This window comes from Epinephelus lanceolatus, chromosome 15 (genome assembly GCF_041903045.1).
Source record: "Epinephelus lanceolatus isolate andai-2023 chromosome 15, ASM4190304v1, whole genome shotgun sequence".
Lineage (NCBI taxonomy): Eukaryota > Metazoa > Chordata > Actinopteri > Perciformes > Serranidae > Epinephelus > Epinephelus lanceolatus.
The window spans coordinates 26,456,512-26,480,598 of NC_135748.1; the positions used below are offsets into that span (position 1 = coordinate 26,456,512).

At 42.0% G+C, this 24,087-nt stretch overlaps 1 protein-coding gene across 1 annotated transcript in view; it reads left to right on the top strand.

Moving 5' to 3' along the window:
• Nucleotides 1–24,087, top strand: part of luzp1 (leucine zipper protein 1) — a 69,625-nt gene that overhangs the window by 27,934 nt on the left and 17,604 nt on the right. Inside the window, exon 3 of the mRNA XM_033642577.2 lies at nucleotides 23,623–23,961. Coding sequence (XP_033498468.2) covers nucleotides 23,830–23,961 — 132 coding nt within the window. The 5' untranslated portion in view covers nucleotides 23,623–23,829. The remainder of the gene's footprint in view (nucleotides 1–23,622; nucleotides 23,962–24,087) is intronic.

Genomic DNA, 24,087 nt, shown 5'->3' on the forward strand with positions numbered 1-24,087 from the left:
GAGAGGCGGGGTACACCCTGGACAGGTCACCAGACTATCACAGGGCTGACACATAGAGACAGACAACCATTCACACTCACATTCACACCTACAGACAAGTTAGAGTCACCAGTTAACCTGCATGTCTTTGGACTGTGGGAGGAAGCTGGAGTACCCAGAGAAAACCCACGCTGACACAGGGAGAACATGCATACTCCACACAGAAGGGCTCCTCCACCCTGCATTCGAACCTTCACACCAGGAACCCTCTTGCTGTGAGGCGACAATGCTAACCACTGCACCACCGTGCTGCCCTAATAATCTTTTGTGAACAATAAAAAGAATAGATTAGATATAATATAAATAATCTGATAATGATAAAACATATTTGCCTGTTGTGTCAAAACAGAAACTGAGAGAGACACAGACAAACACGCAAGCAGACAGAGACAGAGCTCTACGAGTGAAGAACAGAGCAGATGAGCAGAGCTGCTTGATGACTGGATGACATGGAGAAATGTGCTTCTAGTGTACACAACCATATGACGGCTGATGGGCATGTTCACATACAGGGATGCTTTGGCGTCCAGTGTGAACATTTCTGTACAGAGAATCTCCAGTTACAATCCCTTGTCTGTCAGACTTTTATATGACAAGACTCCAGGAAGTCACTGTGTCCGGCTGTCGTTTGCCAAGGAATCATTACAGCATGTAACTCCCCCTATTACCCTCAAACTGTTGTTTTTAGGATTATTTTTTTTACTTCACAGAAAGCCTGGCCAGCTGTTTCTCCATGCTTCCAGCAGCATGGGAACAAAGCTAAGCATAATGCTAAGCTAAATGAACTGCCTCCTCATTGTAATGCACAGGCATGAGAGTGGTGTAGCGCTTTTAATTTAAGATGCATTGATCTCCTGCTTTCCTTTTCTTATACTGGCATTTAATACAGTGTAAAATGAGACAGTGGACAAATTTAAAAAGAAAAGGATACCCTAGTATAGGTGTGTGTGTGAGTGTGAGTGTGTGTTTGCAGTGACACAAAATCAAATCACAGCGTCTCTAATCTTCTGAATTTCAAATGTTTCCTCTGGCTCCCCTCCCGTCTCCCTCTCTCTACACTCCTCCACCTCTCTTCTCCTCCTCATCCTTCTCCTTTGCCCACCTTTTCCTCCCTTCCTCCCCCCCCCTCCTCCACCTCCTTCTCGCCTCTTCCGCCCCTCCTCTGCTCTTTGTGAGTCTGTTTCCTGTTGGGCACAAATGCCGGCGCCGCACTTCCTTCCCTGTAGCCTGAAGTCACCCAGGAGTGGCAAACATATACCATACTGTATATATTCTGTAACATATGGGTCGGTGCACTCACATTAACATTCACACAGCTCCCAGGGACGACAGCTGGTCTGTGTGTGTGTGTTATCAGACCAGGTTAGTCAGCAGAGACAGTATATGTGTCACTGTCTTGCCATGTCTACTTGGCTGTCTGCTCACATAACAGTTTAAGGTCAATATGTGGCCAAGGCGTGTTCTGTGCATCTTCGCTGAGCTACATTTACATGCGTTTATTATTCCGGATGCTAGTTCACATCCTGCTTGAGCCGAAGTCATCCTAAATAGTCTGGAACTGACAAATACAGTGAAATCCGGCAGTAAAACAACAAAAGGAGCTTCTCATGTCAGCGTCCTGCTATTAAAGGCACGTCCTACTTGTGCTTAGATTTTTCATAATATGGAGTTTAAGGATAATGCAGATAGGAAAGACTCACTAAAAGAAATAGTTTGACATTTTGGGAAACATGCGTATTTACCTTTTTGCCAAGAGATAGATGAAAAGATGGACACCACTTGTATATGTACGCTAACTGTGGTGCTTGATCCAGGAGACACTTCACTTGGCTTTGTCCAGAGGTCATTTATACACTTCAGTTTTTTAAACAAACAAGATTTTAAGTGTTTAAAGGTGAGCTTGAGAGCTGCTGGGAGGATTATTTTTGTACCTTTGTACCTAACGTTCTTCAGGCTGTAGCACTCTTGACATGAAAGCAGATAAGTGTATTTCAAGTTCCTCCCTGGCATTGATTAACCCCCTAAAAACTCATCTTCGTTCATCAGGATTTCATATTTAATATTTTTTCTCCATGAAAAAACTTTATGCCTTTAAATTGCTGAGATGTAACTCTACACCTCTGCCTCATTTAGTATGCAGGGGTATAGAAACATGCAAATTTGTCCCCAACTCTATCCCGTCCCACCTCTCAGCTGCTCGCCTGCAGCTAGAACAAACTGCTCGACTCTGTTGACTGCTCTCTACAACGTTAGAAGCATACAGTAATAGCTAACATGAGCCTGCGGTTTGCCCACGTTATCCACAGCTAGTAGTTTGTTGCTAACCTCGTTGCCAATCTCCAGCTCCAACAAGTTAAAGTGAAAGTGAAACTTAGCTTGCAAGATACCAACATGTAGCTACATCGGGCCTCCTCTGATTCTGATACCTATTACTGTCCAAACAGTAATGATCACAGGAGTGATTAGGGATGTCAGTTTCACTTAATTTTGCTTTCTATCTTTTCTATCTTTTGCCACATTTCAAAGTGCAGTCTATTTAGCGGTGATGAAAAACTTTTTAAAGATATTTTTGGGGGCTTTTGTTTGTAATTTGATAGGACAGATATAGCATGAAAGGAGGAGAGAGTGGTAGGGTTAGACATGCAGCAAAAGGCCGTGGGCTGAGATTAAACCTGCAGCTGCTGCGGCAAGGACACAGCCCCTGCACATGGGGCTCCTGCTCTACCAGGTGAGCTAGCGGGCGCTCCAGAGGTGTTGAAAATTTAATGTTTTGTCATGTACATGTCAGACAGTTGGCTGGATGCACTAACATGTGGAAACGTAAGCCCTTTCTAAATAGGAATTGTGCAAATTTGCAGGAAAGCCCAATCAGTCTTTTTTCAGCATTGGCAGTATAAAAACAAAATCGGGGAGTGCGGCAAAATGCCGCCTGCCTACTTTTGTTTATACAGAATGCGCCTTTTTTGGGGCAATGGGGGGGCGTGAGCAAGTAACAAATGTGTAGCTCAGCGTGTGACGTAAACAGTGACATACTCTTGACGGTTAATGGCCTCTTTGTTTGCGAGGGCAAGGAGGGCGCGCAATGCCTTGTCTCCCCAGTTGCTCATCTTTCCAGTGTCTGTCAGGTTTGCGTTTCCCTCTTGCTACTAGCTGCTCACTAATTCCTGCTATCAGCTGTTTCCTGTTTATCCACCGCCAATGGGTCGCACATGTGGCGTCATCAACAGCTCCTCCCACAAGTCTTCAACAGCCCCTCCTGCGGTGGAAGACTTCCTCGTTATTTTTAAACCCAAAAGGTTCTGCCAATATGTCTACCTCTATGCGGTGGAAAATTGGGCACCTCGGATCAACTCGCCAATCCAGCTCTGTGTGTCTAAACGCTCGCAGCTTGCCGGCAAAACGGCCCAACATTCGCTGAAAGTCTGGCAGTGTAAAAGGGGCTATAGAGCCCACTGCCCATCCTTTGGCCTCCACTGGTTAGCTGACATTATCCTTGGCCACTCTGCACTGTGCACCACCCATGTTGGGTAGGAACTATTTAGCAGTGCTACTCATTCAGAGATTACTAGCTGTGTTGATACTACTAATGGTGCTAACAGAGCTTACAGCAATGCTAGGGTTTGCATTTATAGTCAGACCTCTTTGTTTACTTACAGTATTAGGGCAGTCTGTAATAACTGTATGATTCAGTCATGCCTTTGTATGTCCTCTGATATACAGCTTTCATCATTTTACCTCCTGCTCTGTTTATCTCCTCTTCCCTCCCTCCATCCTGCAGCCAGTGCTGCATTCCTGCTGCAGTAATCCACTCTGGCAGCTACCTGCTCTGCATTCTGTGGAGTCACTCCCCTCATCTCACTCTCTCCTCCTCGTCTGGTTTTCTCTCTGTCTCCCTCTCTCTCTATCTTTCTTTGCTTGCCTCGCATTATCACATGCATTTTGCTCTGCACATTTGCCCTGTCTAAGCTTTTCCGCTGCTATCTCTCTCCCTCTGTACTGTTTCTTCCTCATCAGAGAGCCACTGAGGTCTCCATTCAGCCGCAGCAGGCAGCTAATGCCAAGGCTCAGGCTGATGAAGCACTGCCAAGCTCTGCCAACCAAGCTGTGTGTGCGCGCTCTGTGCTCTGTGCTCTGTGCTAGGATCAGGAAGCAGTGAATAAGCAGGATGTCAAGCAGCCAGGGAGAAGGTTGAGGGGCTGTATGTTAAGAGCTATTGATGTGTCTGTGAATCGACAGCTTGTAGGGCAGTTGTCGGCAGCCATCGCAGGGGACCAGCCTGGTAAAATATCCTATCCATCATCACCGAAGAGTTTGATGATCGGCTGTCAGCTCCTCCTCTCTTAGGCACAGTGGCAAGGTCATATAAATGCAGCACGAAGGGAATTAGGATGAAGGGTAAGGGAAGGAAACAGGAGGAATGCAGCAGCAGAAATGGGGGTTGGGGTGATATTTAGAGGTAGAGGTCACATGGAGGGGATGACAGTGACAGAGACTGATGGTAAATAGGAGAGCAATGGAGAACGGGAGGAAAGAAAGAATGAATAGTAATAAGACGGTGTTGTTGGTGACCTTTTACAGGAGAAAACGGCAAAATACACAATTGCTGACCTTCAAGTTCAATTTCACACTTGAGTAATTCCTTCAACTGTTAGAATTATTTACCTTTTTGAGCTTTTATGCTTTTCCTTTTTTCTTTCCTATCTATTTACGGTTTAAAATTTCAGATCCAGACAGTTTTACACAATGAGGTAAACTTTAGGGCTGTACCCAACACTGAATTGTGTCAATTGAATCAGATTTGGCCATTTAATACACATATTCGACAATTTGTTTTTTCCACATAAAGTTTTGAAGTTTTAGTGGGGCTCTGTGGGATGTTTAGTGCGACAGCAGCATTCATGTAATATAGTAAACAAGCTAATGGCGCTAACAAGGGATAAAAAATGTGCATCGACATTTTTTGCAGACGCTAGGTATCAAACAAAAGCCAGAGGCTGTCGTATTAAGTACCTGTGAGCTGTTAATCCATTACTTCCAAGCAGAAGAGAGAAGATAATGTTACCTCTGAGCCTTATGGTGGAAGGTTTCTCCTCCTTTGTGCCGCTGCATCACGTCCACAGCTAAAGGCTAGTTCACATTACACGATTTTCCCCCCGATTTTGCGTTGCAGAGACTATTGTAATCTTTTGAGTGTTCATACCTGGCGACGTGTGTTTCTGCCATCAGGAGTCTCGCCAACTGCGTTACGACCTGTGTGTGCACACCACAAAATTTCTCCACCGTGCCTTCGCAGACAGAGCCCCAGATAACGCGGTGACGTCACCAAACTACGTTTTTTAACTTGGAGACGACACATCGTAAAGGCATGGATATTCTTCCCAGTGTTGAATCAGATCTGCCTCCAGGGCCTAGCTCCAAATACAACGCGTTCCCCGTGATCCTGTGGACGCAGCCGTTGTTGTTGTTGCTTGCCGAATTGTCCTCCTCACATTTCTTCCGTCCTCCTGCATGCTGATGTGTGATGTATCCCGCCTCTCATTGGCTGATGCTCTTTGTCAGTCGTGTCACACTTCTCCAGTTTTCTAGCCAGATATCCAGTCCCAGTCGCAGACGAGGGGGCGACTTGCTCGTAGGCTTGTTCACACATGAGGACTCGTCATGGCAGACTATCTGCCGACTCACCTCCGACCCAAGGTGGCGCTCTAGATCCTCTGCGACGTCAAAATCGGGGTGAAAATCGCGTAATGTGAACTAGCCTTAACTGTACTGAAGAGTAGCGTGAAAGTCATGTGGTGTTTGTTTGCTCAAGTATCCAAAAAAATGAAGACAAAACTTTATTTATAATTAACTTGGTGGTGATTCTGGCAAAGTATTTTATCCATAATTGTAAGTTTAGCAATAATAAACCCTGTATTGGTGTTTCTCTGAAGGATGTTGAACACTACATGAAACTGCTCTTTAATTCGACCAACAAAAAGGCTTTTAAGACACTTGTATGTCTTATAATCTCTTTAAGAGACTGTGTAGTATGGTATCTACCTGGCTTTCTGTTATCATATACTCTCAACTGTAAACTGATTACTTTTTACACTAAATAAAGAATAATCAAAAAAAAAAAAAGAGTAGCGTGATGTCAAGAGCACTCTGCAGCAAAATTTGGAAACCTAAACGTCCCAAGAAGTACACTGCACAGCACACTGACTATCAAAAACGGCTTCCTTATTTTCCTTATTTGGCTACAAGATGATGTCAGCTTGTGACACATTTCCTTATATGGTCATCTGCTACAGGCACACTACTGCAAGTGTTTATGTCTTATACATGAAGCTTCATGCCAATGACAGGGAATCATGTACAATCTTGGTTGCTGATGCTGTTAATTTCTCCCCGATTTTGGATTATATTCTGCCTGAACATGTCCGGTTGTGTTTAGAAGCTTTCATTGGTGTGTTTTGATGGTTGAAAGTGCCATCATTCTCCACTGCAGTTGTTCCCCCAGCCGCAATGATGGTGCAGAGACAGCAAGATAAAGAAGACTCAGACTGGGCATTTTCTGAAGAAGGTGAATACAGGTGTTGCAGCACAGACAGTGTGAGGAAACTAAAGTGTTTTTGAACATTAAAGCATGAGAATAGAAACCCAAAATACAAGTATGAACCTGAAAATGAGCATAAAAGGCCCCCCTTTTTTTTTAAAGTGTCAAATACACCCCCATTATTACATTCAAATGACACTGACCACATAGAATTTACTATACGGTATCTTTGCTGTGTTATGAGCCACAGACGTTTGCTTGATTTACATTCCTTAACCCGATCCATCTGGGATGAGCATGTAAAGAGCGGATGTGAGGTAGCGTTTTCACCATAAATCTCACCTCAGCACTCTGATAAGCCTGTTAATGCATTTGCATGCTCTGTGGCATCTGGAGTACAGTCAGATGTCTCACATTTTGAGTGCGTCTGCAGAAGCTCTCTGCCAACGATACTCTGCGGCGGATGCTGCAGACACAGTGTGTGGCTCTGTTATCTTCTGACTGTAAATGAAGCGTTCCAGTTTGTAAATGTTTGTTTAACAGCGTGTGGGCTTAGTCTAAAGTCGGGTTTTACAGTTTCATGTCCAGCAGGAAAGCAGGCGGCATGTGCAGTATCTCTGAGGATTTACAGTCCTGTTGGGAAGTGTTTAGGCATCTGGATTTTTATTTATTTAAGCAGTTGTTTGAGAGAAAAATATTTCTGATCACATCTAGCAATGTTAAAAAATACTGGAACTTTAACCCACCAAGAACAAATTGCTTGTTCGCTGGCTTCCCACCAGATCTTTGAGACATCCTGCGAACTCTCAAACAAAGCTACAAACCAACAAAACAGGGTGGAGGTAATGAATGAGTGTAAGTCTGTCATTATCTGTTCTTATCACTCTTGAGCGCTCTCTTAACTTTTGTCTGTCTGCCTCGCCTCATTCCTTCTCCGCCTGACTCATACTTATTCACACACACACAGACACACGCAGACTTTTAGACCCAGCGTTGAGTCTGACAAGTGTCATCATGTTGTGTTGTTTTCATGTTCTCTTATCGGTGTGAAACGGTGACACGCACACATTCCTTCCTGAGAAGTTCATCATTGCATGTGTGCGTGCACTCATTCAGTCAGATAAAGATTTTGCTGACGTCTGCTGACACCTGAGAGTGCTTGAACAGCTGTTGAGCATAGCTTTAAATAGGTAAGTGGTGTTGGTCCTGACAGAAAACGCTGTGTTAATGGGAGGTCAAAGAGTTTGTCTTCAGCTGAATGATTCAAAATGATGCTCACTATGAGGTGGATTTATAGCTGTTTTGCTGCTTTTGATCATATCACAAGATCTTTGCTCATTGCACACACACTTAACAAAATTTTAATTGCAACACTTGTATTTGTTCCCATTTTTCACAGGTTAAAATAAAGATCCAAGACTTTTTATGCACACAAAAGACTCATTTTGGTCCCAAATTAGTTAAATGTGGTCTTTTTAAGCACTTGAAAAGTGTGGCATATCAAGATGCTGATAAACAGTGTTGGAAAGTTACATTTGAAATGAAATAGGTTACAGATTACAGGTTACCCTGTTAAAAATGTAATAACTTCAACTTTATTTTTGTACCTGGAGGGCAGTTGGTTATACAGCAAATAAAAACACATAAGAGTGCACGTGCACAACAATCAGGGGGAGGTGAGGGGAGTCAAATACAGTGGGCTAAACCGGGATTAAGAAACACATAGACAAACAAGGACAGATGTGACACTTGCTGGCGGTCGCTGCACGAGCATGCACCCATAAGTAATGCAGCTATTTTGAAAACTTAATTAAAGTAATGTAACTTATTACATTCATCCATTTTCTGTAACCACTTATCCTGTCAGGGTTTTGGGGGGGGGGGGGGGTTGGAGCCTATCCCAGCTGAAATTGGGCGAGAGGCGGGGTACACCCTGGACAGGTCACCAGACTATCACAGGGCTGACACATAGAGACAGACAACCATTCACACTCACATTCACACCTACGGACAATTTAGAGTCACCAATTAGCCTGCATGTCTTTGGACTGTGGGAGGAAGCTGGAGTACCCAGAGAAAACCCACACTGACACGGGGCGAACATGCATACTCCACACAGAACGGCTCCCTCACCCTCAGATTCAAACCCCCTCCCCTGGGTCCGAATGAGGATCAACAATGCTAGCCACTGCACCACCGTGCCACCTATGTTTTAAATAATGCTGAAAAATTGTACAGAAATAGGCTTTATCAAAAGTAGGCATTCCTGCATGGGATACGATGCAAAGCAACAGAATGAATGTTATATTGTACATATCAACTTTTCAATGAAAAGTATATATTCAGATGTAACCCCTTTGTTATCACCATTCAACATTTTGGTTAGTAACTGCAATTTAATTACATATTTTTTCCTCAGTAACTGTAACTGCTTACAGTTACATCTATTTTGTAATTGAGCCTTGTGAGTACCCTCCAGCACTGCTGATTAAACAGCATCATCACTTCACAGGTGTTCCTTTGAATGGTCACAATAATAGGCTTCTCTAAAACATGCAGTTTGATCACATAACACAGCGCCGCAGATGTCACAAGTTTCGGGGAGGCGTGCCATTAGCATGCTGACTGGAGGAATGTCCACCAGAACTGTTGCCTGTGAAATGAAGGTTCATTTCACTACCATAACACGTCCCTAGTGTTGTTTCTGTGAATTTGGCAGTACATCCAACCAGCCTCATGACTGCAGACTCTGTGTAACCACGCCAGCCCAGGTTGCAGATTTTAACACATTTGTGACCAGAATTTGAAAGAAAAAAGTATTTTGTGTGCATAAAAAAGTCTTAGATCTTTAGCTTAAACCTGTGAAAAATGAGAGCAAAAACAAAAGTGTTGGGTTTTTTTTTTTTTTTTGTTCGGTGTACAACTATAACAATGTCGGACTCACAGTTTGAAAAAAGTATCAAAAACCGAAGCAGCAGAAGCAGAGTTATTGTCTTTGAGATGCTGACAGGCCCTCTGTTTCTTTCTCTTTATAACTTTTCTCTGATCATCCTATCTAATCACGGCTCATATTAATGTCACAGTGTGGTCGGACAGTTACGTGTCCTACTGGAGTCTTCCTGTCTATCACTTCACAACTGGGACTTCCCGTGGTTTAGATAGCAAGTCACACACACACATACACAGTCACATGTTGATGTCAGCAGGGTTTACTGACCCTTAAAGTCTGAACTTATTAAAACCAAAATTCATGGCCTTGTCAAATATTTATTATTCTTGAATGATTCTTGTTTTATGTGCACAAGGATTTTATGGACACAAGACTGATTAAGTGCATTTGTTTCATTTATGTTACTGATTTTTAACATTTTATTGTCTCTCTTGTATTTGAAGTATCCATGTGTCTTTTGTTATTTGTACAAAAACCACACTATTTAGCAACTAAACTTTATTTCCCACATTGTAGTCCGACTAATGCAGTTCAGCTCAGCTCGGTTTGGCTCAGCTGCAGCACACAATAACACAATCTGCTCTGCTAATCAAAGCCTCACTCCTGTTTGCCCCAGTGTCTTGTGTGAAGTGTTTTTCCATGTTTACGGTGTCAGTGACCTCCGACCCTGAACACAGAGGGCAGCAGGCTGAGGGCGTGCTGGAGCAGAATTGGGAAATATTTCATCGGAACATGACAGCAAGTCGCACGGGACATAAATCTATGTGTTACATCAATAACAAGAGTATTGCCCAACTTGTGTTTGTGTGAAGCACGTTTTCAAGGAGAGATTTCAAAAATCTCTACTTTTAGCTCCTCAGCTGTGAATATTTACTGCTTTTCTCTGTTTCATAACATTTCAGACTGAATATATTTGGGTTTTGGACTGCTGATCAAACAAAACAAAGCATTTTAAGATGATGAAGTTATGTGATTGATTGATCAAGACAATAATTAACACATAAATCGATAATGAACATAGTCATTTGGCATGGCCCTAACTGACACACAGACCTGAGATCAGCAACAACATAACAGGACCCCAGACTGAATATAATTTAGACTGGATCAGGTCTTGCTAAGTAGGAATGGAGCGGACCCATGAAGAACTATAATGTGTAGTATCACCTGCCATGCAATGATTAATTGATTAACTGATCACTTGTTAACTATTAAAGGTCCAGTGCATAGGATTTAGGGGGCTATATTGGCAAAAATGGAATAAACAATTTTTTTATTTGTTTATAATCACCTGAAACTAAGAATCATTGTGTTTTTGTTACCTTAGAATGAGACATTTATATATACATACAGAGCAGGTCCTCTTCCATGGACTCCACCATGTTGTTCTACAGTAGCCCAGAGTGGACAAATATAACACTATCCCTTGATAAGGCCATTCCCCGTTTTGTGTTGTTTTACATGTTGTGTCAGCCATTGTAGTTCTCCTGTAGGCTTAGCGCACAGGAGAAGTTGCAGTTGGTTGCAATGCTGCAACCTCAGAGCTAGACACCACTCAATCTTACACACTAGGTCAGTGGTTTTCAAACGTTTTGTGCCCAAGGCACACCAAAGGGCAAGCCAAAATCTCAAGGCACACCTGTATTTATATCTGTGCACAATCGCCTCTATAATGTGTGTTATCACTCTTATCACGACATGAGACAATAAAAACAAGAAAAAACAAGACCTCCTTTCTTTCAATGGTAGGTCGTCTTCACTGGTGCTTTGCTGTAATTTACTCTGTACAATAAAGCCATCCATTGTCCCACTCACGGCCTTCTCCTTTAATTGTTATCATCCCTCACACTGGCTGCCAATCAGGGCTTTTGATGTGTCACACACTTGTAATTCCCACACGCGGATGGCGACTAATACTGTAGGTTCCCTGTGAAAATGTTTTAAATTATAGTAAATTAAATTACATTTTTTTTAGCTAGAGTTTGCCTCTGTATTAGGAAAGTGGTGTGCACAACATACTGATGCAGTCAATTAAAAATTCATTCATAACTTTTTGCATAGGCCCAGTTGAATATTGCAGTAATAATAATAATAATAATGTGTAGTTATCACAAAATCCCACGGCACACGTGAATTGGCATCACAGCACACCATTTGAGAACCACTGCACAAAACCTTTAAATTAATCACCAGCTGATTTTTTAAATAATTGATGAATCGGTTTAAGTAATTGAAAAAGTCAGTATTCTCTAATATAAGCTTCTTAAATGTGAATATTTTCTGGTTTCTTTGCTCCAGTATGACAGTAAACTGAATATTTTTGGGTTGTGAACAAGACATTTGAGGATGTCGTCTTGGGCTTTGGAAAACACCTATTGACATTTTTACCATGTTCGGACATTTCTAAGACTAATTAACTTCGACAGCGAAAGTAACCGTTAGTTGCACACATAGTTTTACACTATAAATGATGTGTGTGTTTTTTTTTTTTTTGTGTGTGTGTGTGTGCCATTTTGGGCGAGTACTCAAACAGAGCAGTACTGGAAGGATGCTAGACGTAGCATTTCAAATGTAGTAAGCGTAACCTGTTTTGGTGAGCATTCATCTGTTGTGTGATATTCTGTGTTGTTATCCGAACTGTAGTTGTTCCAGATCTCCTTGGCTGCAGATCTGCCTGAGGCCTTGCTAGCAACTGACTGACAAGTATTTTCGGGTGCTGCTGTGTTTTTTTTTTTGAATAGAGCATCTAATACCCTGCCCCTGCTCTGTGTCTTGGCTGCTGCAACAGTGACTGTTGCATGTAATCCTGTGTGTAGCGCTGATGTCTGATCAAGAACATGCTCTAATTTACTGTTATGCCACCAAGATCAGGAGCCGAGCCGGGAAGCTCTGAGGGTTTTGAGTTCGATTCAACCTCTTTAAAGTCAAATCCGCAATTAGGTCATAAACAGTGGAGCCAAAAATGTAGTGCATGTGTAGAACCGCCGTGACAGCTGACAGGTCAGACACTGTAAGTCCTCTGGCTTTTCTCTCTCACCCTGCCATGTCTGCCCTCTCTTCTAACTTTCTCTGGCATTTCCCATCCCCCTCCCCACATTTCCCTCTCTCTCATCTTCTTATCATGCCCCCTCACTTAAGCAGAGTGCTGGTTTTAAGCCCCAGCAACAAGACTCTTGATGTAGACAGAGAGGGGAGTGGAGGAGAGACCTAGAAAAGGCTCTGGGTTACTGGGCTAAGACCGGAGAGAGGACTGTTACTTTCCAGCCACGCTCTTTAAGCTAAAACTGACCGTGATGTTCACTTTAATGTTTGTCATGAGGCAGCCTTCACCCTGAGCTTCACCTTTGATCCCACTGGCCTCAGAGTGCCTTGAGTTTACCTCTACTCACTTTCTTTTTTTGGGTACATAAGAATGGAGCATTGTTTTTAAGATTTACAATCATCTATTTACTATTATAACCTTTCATGACTCTGAGTATGTACTTTTATTGCACCATTTTTTATCCTGCACATGTACCAAACTGGTGTTGGTTGTGCTCATTATTCACCTTCACACCTGTTACATTGATGTTTTTATCTTTCCCTGACCCCAAAAGAAGAAGAATTCAATGGTTAAAACTTGCATTTAGTTGATGTCAGAGAGCATACTGTTCTAACCATTTCCCCTCGTAGATACCTTTTGATTTTGGATTTGTTTCCCAGTCTAGAAAAGCATTAAGTGACCATTGATCATTATTAAACCACAACAGTGATATTGACCTTGGAATAGTTTGGGAAGCTGTGTTTCTTGGGTCCTCTGCAGTCTGCTCAGCTGTCAGATTGAATAGCTTTGAACTGTGATTTGTCAGAACGTTGTAAGCACAGCTGATATCCTGATCCAGTTCCGACAGTGCTAAACCTTGACTAACCCTTATTTTTATTTTCAAGTTTTAAGAATAGCTTTGCTAAATCAAGCCGCCTGTTAATACAGCTTCTTATAGACTTTATTTTGCTCTTGACACTGAGACAGGAAGCTGTTCCTATTTAAAACTACACACATGTTGATGCTTAGCGTCCAGTGTTCTTGGTGATTACTTCTATTTGTATTGAGCTGTCACTCAGACGGATCTTTGTCTGTTTCTGCACTCACAGTTGACAGTTTGGTTGAACCATTGTAGAAGATTTTGTTCTCCAAGTACAAAACTAACCCCTCATATAAAATAGAATACATTTGGAAGAACACTTTCAACCTGCAAGCACGAAAGACCTTTCTGAAATATAGAGTATTCCTCTTAAAATCTGGCCGTACCCAATCAAGATTTTTTGGCAAGCAAACGTTTGAACTGTAGTGTGTAGGTTTAATCAGAGAATCATTTCCTATTATTGTCCAGAATTTCTTTCACACATGTAGCACACAAAAGGAGATCAGATCGTCTGTTTCAAAAGTGTTCTCACCTACTGGAAATACTTTGTTGCTCTTAGACGAGGGGTGGTGCCTGGGTAGAACATGCAGGAGGCAAAACACAAGGCAGATTACACCGCGGTCACGTAGCCGGTTCGTAATTTGGTCTTAAACAACAGAGTCTCTTGCCATTCCTTGAGTTACTCAGATGATTTCAGCTTTAGCCTTTACCAACAGAAGATCCTGAACCTCATTATCTCTCTAATCAGACATTTTCAATGCCATCTTCACGTTAAAGACCCTTCCTCTTCACCCTTAAGTGTTTGTTTTCTTCCGGATTGTGTGGGCCTCATGAAAGAAACATCATTAACATGCCCACTCGCTTGCTGTGAATTCTACGGACAGTTACCTGCTCTATTCACATATGGGCTCAATTATGCATTACACAGACTTTGTACTAGAGAGCTGGCAGGGTAAAGTCCGTCGAATGTCTGACTGAACTTCTTCGGACATTTGCATTCTCACATACAGCTCCTCCAGGGAATGTCTAGATCAGCAACTGGTCCAGCCACAGGATCCAGATTTCTCCTGAGACATCATTTCAGGGTCCACACAGTTTCACTCAGAATGGACCCACAATCCACTTTTGAACCGTGACCCGCCAATTGGGATGATTTCAGGTTTGCAGTGCATGTTAGTTAAGAAGTTAAGTGAGAACATCCTAGGGCCATTTATTTTAAATTAAACTTCAAATAACAGTTATTTTAATTATCTATTAACTAGAGATGTACCAATACCACTTTTTCCTTCCCAATACCGAATCCAGTCCTTGAGCCTTAGGTATCTGTCGATACCGAGTACCGATCCGATACCAGCGTGTAAAATAAAAATGGATGGGATATGAATTGTTGTATGTCTCAACTCCTAAAACTCTATGTAAAATATTAAGAAATAAATACATAATAGTAGAATGAATGCCACAAAACTTTTTATTATTATTATTATTATTATCCACTGTTGACACAGATCAAGACACAAGTTAAAGTGCAGCCACACAATTTGGTAAAAAAGACATTTTAAAGGCTACAGTAGAATGCTTTTTAAACTCTGCCTGTAGCGTGCTTATGCGTAATGACATGAGGCATTATGTGGTATTGGATTGGTCATAGGCTGTACTTGCCGATACCCGATACCGTATTTTAAGCAGTATTGGAGGCATTTCTGATACTGGTATTGGTATCAGTACAACTCTGCTATTAACCAGGCAATTATTTTCTTGATTAAATGTCTTTAAAATGTCAGTAAACTGAATAATGTCCTTCATATTTTCCAGATATTTTCACATACTATTGATATTTGGCTGCTGATGTTGGGCCAATGCAGACAACAACCTACTTACCCAACAATAGACTTTTTCTTGCATTGCTGTCTTCATTTTCTTCCTTCTTTCTCTGTTCTTTTGGTTTTGGGACTCCATTTGTTCAAACCTATAAAGAGCCACTGTTTCTCTTAAACTGTAAAATCAGTTCAGACTGTTAACAAATGACAGGAAATCCAAACTGAAATGAAGCTAAGTGTCCATGCTGAGCATTTCCAATCATTGGCAGCCAGGCCTTGGAGGAAAGCAATGGAGCGAAACTGTGATGTATCAGCTCAGTTTTTATTTTGCTTTCACTCTATTTCTGGAGGGGCGAAATAAATGGTGGGAGAAAAGAAAGAGGAAACCTTGTCACTAAGGAATATCTTAACATTGAGTGATGTTGCCCTGACAAACGGAAAGCATCTGCTTTGTCGTTACAGTGGTATTGTGGTTAACTTCCATGTCCTCTCCCATAAACAAATCTATTTTTCTACCAAAGACGACGTTTTGTTTACCCACTATTTCACCACATTTCAATACTTATACTCTAAGTGGCAATTTCACCCAGGATCTTAAGGAAAAATCCAAGGAGAGTAGGTATTCCCATCCCATTTCAGCTCGCTCTAATGAATACGCTACATGACCTTAGTTCCTTATCCATTTTTCTGCTGAAATCCAACACTGCCTTTCATTCTTTACCATTTTTCCAAAAGCGGTGCAAAACTGAAAGGGTGAAAAAAAAACAGAGAAAAAAGGAACATGACAGCACAGGAAACGACAAACCGAACATTATGGGATGCCGGTTTTCTCTTTCTTGGAAAAACGGAAAAATGCAGGCCAAGCATCAGGTCTCCACCATCTTGTGGCTTCCAGTGCTGCGCCAGCATCCATCCACTGCAGTCGTCCCTCCTCACACACACACACACACACACACAAACACACACACACACACACACACAGACACAAAGTATTTGTCACACATTCACATATGCAAACTGGCAATAACCCCCTACATGAAGATGTGGTTGAAGCATTTTGATTGGACCAGGGCCCTTTATTAACTACCGTTTATGAGGCAGAAGAGCTTCAAACCAAGAAGTTCCAACGTCAAGTGCAAGAGAGGGGAATTTTTTTCTTTCTTTTCCTTCTCTCTTTCATGGAGAGAACAGAATGTACTCAAGGCAACAGGCAGGCAGGAAGAGAGTGGCTAAAGCCCTAATGATATGGTGTATGATTGTAACCTTGGTGTGTGTGTGTGTGTGTGTGTGTTTGAGAGAGAGAGCAAACTGTGTGGATGAACCTCTTCAACAAAGTCTGACTTCCAAGTCCCTTTAGTATTGGTGGTCCGAGACAAACTGAAGCCCCTCTGGTTTTCTGTTTTGTCCCTCCCCTCCTCTTACATGCATCAATGTCATCTGCTTCTCTGTCTGTCTAGCTCTCATTTTCTTTTTTTAGATGTAAAAACACCTGGGTATGCAGCTCACTCACACACACTCGCAAACTTATAAATTCATGTTAAGCAGTTTAGAGATTTAGAGATTAAGTGGCAACCTCCGGGGCTGAAAAATGAAGCTTCTCATCCTAATATGGTCACTTCTGGCTCCAAAAACCCAAGGTGGTGATGGCTTAACTCAAGGCTTCAAAACAATTGGTGACGTCCTAGTCGCTATGTCCATTATTTTATAAAGTCTATGTTTGCAGAATGCGGCAGTGCAGACTTCGGCCATCTTCGTGACCGCCTCAGTCCGTACTTTGAATCCTGAATAATTTAGATCAGATGAAAATGAGAGGTTGGACTGAGCTAGTTTTATAAAGCTTGCAAAATTCAGATAACTAGACTGAATGACACAATACAAGTACAAAGCTATACAGAATATACTACTCATGTTTTCCTACAATCTGTATATTGGGTCTCACACCTAGCCTATATACATGGAAACTGATAGTTGGCCTTGTTAGTCTGTTTGGGCATCTGTCGATGGAAGATACTACATTGGTTTCAGAATGCAGACCGCCCAATCTGAGTAGATTTTTGCCGTTTGATGTAATTTAGCCCATCTAAATGTCAATATGTTTTAGCACTATTTAGTTCAACATATCTCCCCTTGACACACACACGCAAAAAAAGTGTGACGTCACAGTTAGGCATCGGGTTTCCTGTAGGTTTAATCTTGGGGTTAAGGCAAAGATTCGTTTAATAAACAGCTTTGTAGGTTATGGTTTTGCTAGCTTGTCTAAAAAGTGACGAAATGATCTATTGCAAGCTGACGAGAAGGCGCATCTAGGCACACAACACTCTGTGTGACGCCCTCACATGAAACACTAAGTTTTCAGGGAGGCCCAGACTGTTCAGTCTTTGTGCGACCAGTTTTTACACGTGCCAGTCTACGCCACCTGCAACAAAAGGACGCAATAGCAGAAACACTTTCGATCTGCAGACGTAGGCATGTTTATGTTGCCCCCTACAGGCAAAGAAAGTAATGGCTGCTGCAGTTCTAACACTCGCACCTGAAGGGAATGAGTGATACAGCTACTGCTTCTTTCTATATAGAAATAGTTGGCCTGTGTCTGTTTGTTTGTACTCTTTCCTGTATGCCTGAAAATTGCTTAAGGTAATAAAACGCTTACATTTAAAATGTGAAATACAATGGTAGAACTCCCTGAAGGTGGCACACGTGTCAACATTACGGAAGCTGTTACATTCCTTACGTGTCTACAATTTTGCTGCTGACAAACAGTCTCAGTGTCCTGCTTCTTGAAACAACAGCAACAGAGTGCGAAAGGTCAAGAAGGGAACTTCCTGTTCAAATTTCAGGAAGTGAAAGGTGCCAGAGTCGTACAGTGTTAGACTGAGCAGTCAGTCAGGGCTTGGTTTAAGGTGTTTCCAGTGTTCTCTTTAATTTGTATGGGGTTGTGAGTTCAGTTACAGATGCTGTATAACCTTACGTAGCAAAGACAAGCGCAGGAATCTGTCCACAGGAATTCCTTAGAGTGAAATCAAATCTGGACTTCAAATTGTCCTGATCCACCTGAAGGTCAAAGCAGACTAAATCTTAGAAACATTTTTATATACTCCCTTAGCCCTGGCTATTAACCCAGACAATGCCCTGGTTAGGAATGGGCTCTTGCGTAGAGAAGGCTTGGGAGAGCCTGTCAGTGGCCTGGTTAAGAGCAGACAAGGCAGAGCGAGGGACTGGCAGTGCCCTGGTTAGTCCATCATCAGGAATGTGTCTCAGTAAAAGGGGTCAGTTCCCCTGCCTCACAGCTCCTACCCCCCTCCAGGTTTTTCCGTAATTGTCAAACAACGCACAGAACAGGGGAACGAAACTGTGTTCAATTTGAGCTCAGTTCAGAATACCTCAGCGACTCCCCTCCGGCCATACTTCCTTCCCTCCATGCCCTCCCTGAAACCTGTTCTTGGCCAAATAGCATCACACATTTTGCTTTTCATGCCACAGTCTGGAAGATGAACAATAACTCAAAGAGATGTGGGAACATTAGAGCTTTTTTTCCTCTGGTTGTCGAACATGTTATTTTACCTGGTCTTGTTTTCCAGGTATTCATTGCGTTCTTTTATCTTGAAATCTTTGTTCACTGGGTATTAATTGATTTATGGTGCAGTATTTCAATGTCATATAACTCACCAAGTCGGCGCTCCACCTGTTTCATTCTACCGCTTGTTTTTTTTTCGAAGTCTTTTTTCAGTCTCAGCTCAGAAATCTTTGACATCCATTCTTTTTGTCTTTTGTTCTTTTTTTAATTGTTTAATATCATGAGAACACAACAAGTGAAAACAGTCAGTAGACATTATATAAACATACAAAAAATATTATCAATGAAGACCAACAAATCCATCTTGAAATCCTTGATGTCTCTTGGCAGCAATTCTGTGGAAATTAGAGGCATAAATATTTGAATTTTGATAGCCATTGAATACTAAATATTGAAATCTGAAATCATAGCATTATTTTTCTTTGAAAACCAAGCATCTAAATTTATTTGTTTGGAATTCACTTGTTTGAAATTAGAATATTAAATTTCTTGATTGATTTGCAGTTTCAAAATTTTAAATATGATCAATATGTTTTCAATGTTCACAAATTCAGATCCAAACAATCCAACAGTTTCAGAAATAAAAAAAAAAATAAGATTCAGGTTGCTCAAATTTGATAGGAAATGGAGCCTGAATGACCATTTGAAGTTGGGCAGTCTAAATCTATTTTTAGAAATTATGAATCTTGAATTTTTAGATGCGAATTTGTGAATATTGGGGGGAAAATAATGATAAAATTTTGCTTCTGAAATCGGAATTACGATATTTTACAATACGATGTCAAAGAGGTGAATTCAGAACAAATAAATTTAGACACATGGTTTTCTTAGTAAAATACTGAAATGCTATGAATTCAGTCGTGTTTTTAATTTCAGTATTAAGTATTCAGGTTGTTAAAATTCAAATATTTATGTCTCTTATTTGTTTCCATACCATTCCCTCAGTTTGACCATCAGGTGTTTTATTTCTCCCAGTTCTGCCATTCAATGGTGGGGCACTACCAGTTCAGTACTTGTTGATATTACTGTTTTTTCCATCCTTGCACCAATGTAAATTCATCCCTTAGCACAGGTTAAGACATGAAGGCAAGTAGAGATAAATTGAAGCACCATTTCTTTTCTTTTAACACATGTGGGTTGGAGAGACACACAGCTTTTCATGCTGCTGCCATTACCCAACTGGATTGAACCGTTGAACCCAATGGCTCATGAACACTTATCTATGTGGGTCATGGTCCTAAATGGAAAGAATTCATGGTCCAAGACTAAATACTGATGCTCTGTGCTCCTCCAATCTCTCGCCTTTCCCTTTCCCTCTACCGCCCCGCATCTTCTCATGTCTTCTCTCCTCCTTTCCATCTCAACCACCATCCTTCCAAATCCCTCCTGTCTTGTCCTGAATGTAGCTAATGAGGCCCCGGCCCTGCGATAAGCGAATCAGGTATGTTGATTGGTTTGGCAGAGGCGGGCCCTTGCCAGAGTCGCTTTGCACGCACCGCCGCCCCTTAAAAGCGCCCACTTGGCCATGCTGGTGTGCGTGTCTGAGAGAGATGGAGGGGAGAGATGAGGGAGGGAGGTAGCGAGCTGGCAAAGAAATAAAGGGAGAATGAAAGGAGAGGTAGGCAGCCTGCCAAGACAGGAGTAGCTGGACCTAGTGAAACACCATTATTAACCAGGACGTGGCCCAACCAGAGCTGGATTTCTTCAAATCATGTAGGGGCCCGAAAGCCATTCCTAAGATAATCTGTTAAAAATAATAAAGACTGAACTTGATGATTCATTATTGAGTGGGTCAGAGCAGTAGGACAACCATTTGGGTGTCCAAGGAATCAACTGTTTCTCCTGAGGCGGCACATTATTCAGAGTTTATTCTCTTAACCTTCCCAGTGGTTATGTTTTCCCTGAGCTGCATAGTGCTGTGTGAAGAGCTGTCACGAAGAATTGAACTGTAGCTATGTAAATCTTTTTGTGCCAGCGAGCGCTCTCTGCTTTTAATGGATACATGGGAATTTTTCACAGTATTTTTACTCCGCTGGAACAGGATCAGTCAGGACAGGTTTGGATCACAGCGACCACCTCAAGACAACAGAGAAAAATAGGTCTACAACTCACTTAACAAGCCACAGCTGGGCAAAAAATGCAACCCAGAATGGCTTTATTGACTAAGGTGTTTTGGCATCCAAGTGGACAGCTAAGCTAGCAGTTTTCTCTCCCAACATTTTTCACAGTTTGTCTTTTTTCTGCACTCTCTCTCTTCAGTCCATGTACTTTGCAGTATTTCCTCTAAGTCTTGTAATCTGTCGAGAAGATTGCTAAACCACCACTAGGCCTCATGAAAGCAAAGAATAATTAAAACGCTACAGCTGAACGCTTTGAGTTCACATTGTGCTTTTCATGAAGTAATCGTTGCCATATTGACTTTCAAAGCTTACTGCCTTGGTTTATGTTCAACAAGACATTTAATGAATTGTGGGAATGGTGGTTTGGGCTTTTTACACCAAATGAAACAATAGAAAATATATAAAACTATGCTGGAGTAAACCATAATGGCAAGCTCTACCTTGTTGTATACCATGTATGCACACAGATAAAAAGATCGAGTAAATTCACTGCATCGGTTGATGTTTTTACAGCAGTAAAAGTAATTTAATGTAAAGGAAAACTACAGTGGTCTTTATATGTAGTGGTTTGTAGCTTCAGAGAGGCAATCTTTGAACATGGTACTGGAGAGGAGAGGAAGGAGGAGGCATGGAGCCGGTTGTCAGGGGGTCGATAAGTGATGATGTGTGCAGATGTTATGTCCTACCCTCAGGTCGATTTTCCCTCGCAGTCAGTGGGGGAGCTCGGCAGAATGACGGGGGGGAAGGGGAGTAATAGGATTTAGGAAAGCACACTACCTGAATCATGCATGAGACTAAAGCTTTAGCTGTTAGATTTATGGAGGCCATGCAGACAAGCATACTGTGGTGGGCTAATAATCCTTGTTCTCATCACATAGAGCCATGCTGGGCCTACTGAGGGTAATACCACAATGTAATGACTGTAGAAATATATCCTTTGATATCACAGGGCAAAGGACAACACAGCTTCAATGTCCTAATTTAATTCAGCAGAATAGTCTCTGTCACAGAGTGAAACACTTTTCTTTTGCCATCACATCCGTCCCATGTGACCATGAATGGTGTAGTGTTGTGACGGGCCTGTGATGTCGTGGTTGCCATGGTGACGGCCGTGTATGTGTGCAGATGGGGGTATGTGAAGGAGGCCGGTGTTATTGAGATGTGCTGCTGTCAGCAGAGGCAGGCAGGCAAGCATAAATCGATGCTGGGTACAACAGCAGGGAGACAACAAAGTGTGTGTGTGTGTGTGTGTGTGTGTGTGTGTAAGCCTGTGGAGGCATGTTGAAACCCCCATACCCACGCATACATGTATGCAGTGCCACCCCCGTGTCCTTCAAAGGACAGGCAAGGTGAAATACATGGTGGTTCAGTGTCAAAAAAGAAAAGAGATGCAGTGTGTCTATTATGTTCACCATGAAAACCTTGTTCACAAATCCAAAAACGAATGTGCTAAAACTCAAATTTGTGATGCCATCAAGTATCAAGTCTGGAGCTGCTTCATGGAGCCTGATTACACCTGGTATTCATATGCGTTTCGGTGATCTGAACACATGTGGACAGCAGAGACACATCACCGTTCTCACCTGTGTCTATCACTTTCTACCACGTGTGTTCAGGTTCCGTTACTGCCCACCTCACATATGCTGGAAGGTCAAAAGGTTCTGCGTACAGTTATTACATCCACACTCTCGATAGCTGCTCACTAGCATTCTTAGCTGTTGCGTTAGGCTGTTATGGCTGTCGCAGAATTCAACACATTTCTTTCCAGAGGGCACTTCATCCACCTCGTTGTGAAAAGGCCAAGTCACAGAGCGTTGATGTGTTGTCATCAGATGATATGTATTGTCAGACACGCATCAGGACACATTAGCTTTTACCTTGAAACAGAAATGTGTTCACGTGCCCCAGACCAACTCAGCAAGTGGTTTGAGCGACTGGATCACAATGTGTCTTGGTGGTCGTTTACACTTCTGTTTAGGGCTGTCCACTTGTGATCGGCTCACCCAGGAATCATGTCGATACCAGGTGTAAACATGGCCTTAGACAATGAATGTAGACAGATGTTACAGATTCCACTGGGATCAACAGGGAAAACGTTCTGAGTATAAACTGAGAACAACAGAATAAAGCTAATTTTAGTACAAAAACAAAAGAAAACAAACATTCTTTGTGTCCACAAAAACAGACTTCCATTCATTGTCTATGGAGCAGCTCCAGACTTGATCACATCAGTGGTTTAAGACGTATTTCTCTTGTTATTGTCTTTAAAAGAGAGAGCAGCTCATTTTCATAAATATTGATTGAACTTTATGGGCCATGGAAATAACATATAAGAATTCTTAATTTAGGTGGTGTTCCCCTTTAATTACAATTACATGGTGATTGTGAAACTAATCCCATGTCATGTTATTCATATAAAATGTAGCCAGAGCAGTATTTGTTTCTGTCTGTGTCACAGTGTGTGTGAGTGTGTTTTTACTGTACATGCGTTGGTGTTTGGCCTCTCTAGTGTGTCCTATGGTTTGTATCACAGCAATTAGATGGAAGTGTAAAATCATACAGTACGCAGACTGTTCTGGTGTGCAATCTTTTTTCTCACTTACTGAGCTACCTTTTTAGGATGCAAATGACTGTCATTGACAAATTAGGGATGACTAAGTGTTATTTCCTCTTTCCCTCCTACAGATGACAGATTCCTCTGCTAAACGCCACTCTGAGGGAACTTCCAAGTCTTAAAGTGACAGTGACAGACCGCGGAGAGAAAAGAGTATTTCCCTGAGAACCTAAAGGACTTGATAGCACTGCCACACAAATGTGGACCTCCCAAAACATTGTCATCAAATAATCTGAACAACAAAACAAACATAGATATAATACAAAGAATTTGTAGCCATGTCTGACCATAAAGACATGACCCATCGCCACCTACGGCACAAGCTACAGAGTCTCGGACGAAGACTGGATGAACTGGAAGAAGCAACCAACAAGCTGCAGAAGTCTGAGGATGAGCTTCTTGATCTGCAGGTCAGTGCTGGTTGATTTCAGGCATTTATTTGTGTGTGCATATCAGAAGCAATAAGTGGAAAGAGGTGGAGTAGAAATACACTACATGAATAGATTAACTAATATTTGAACGCTCTCTTTCCTCTA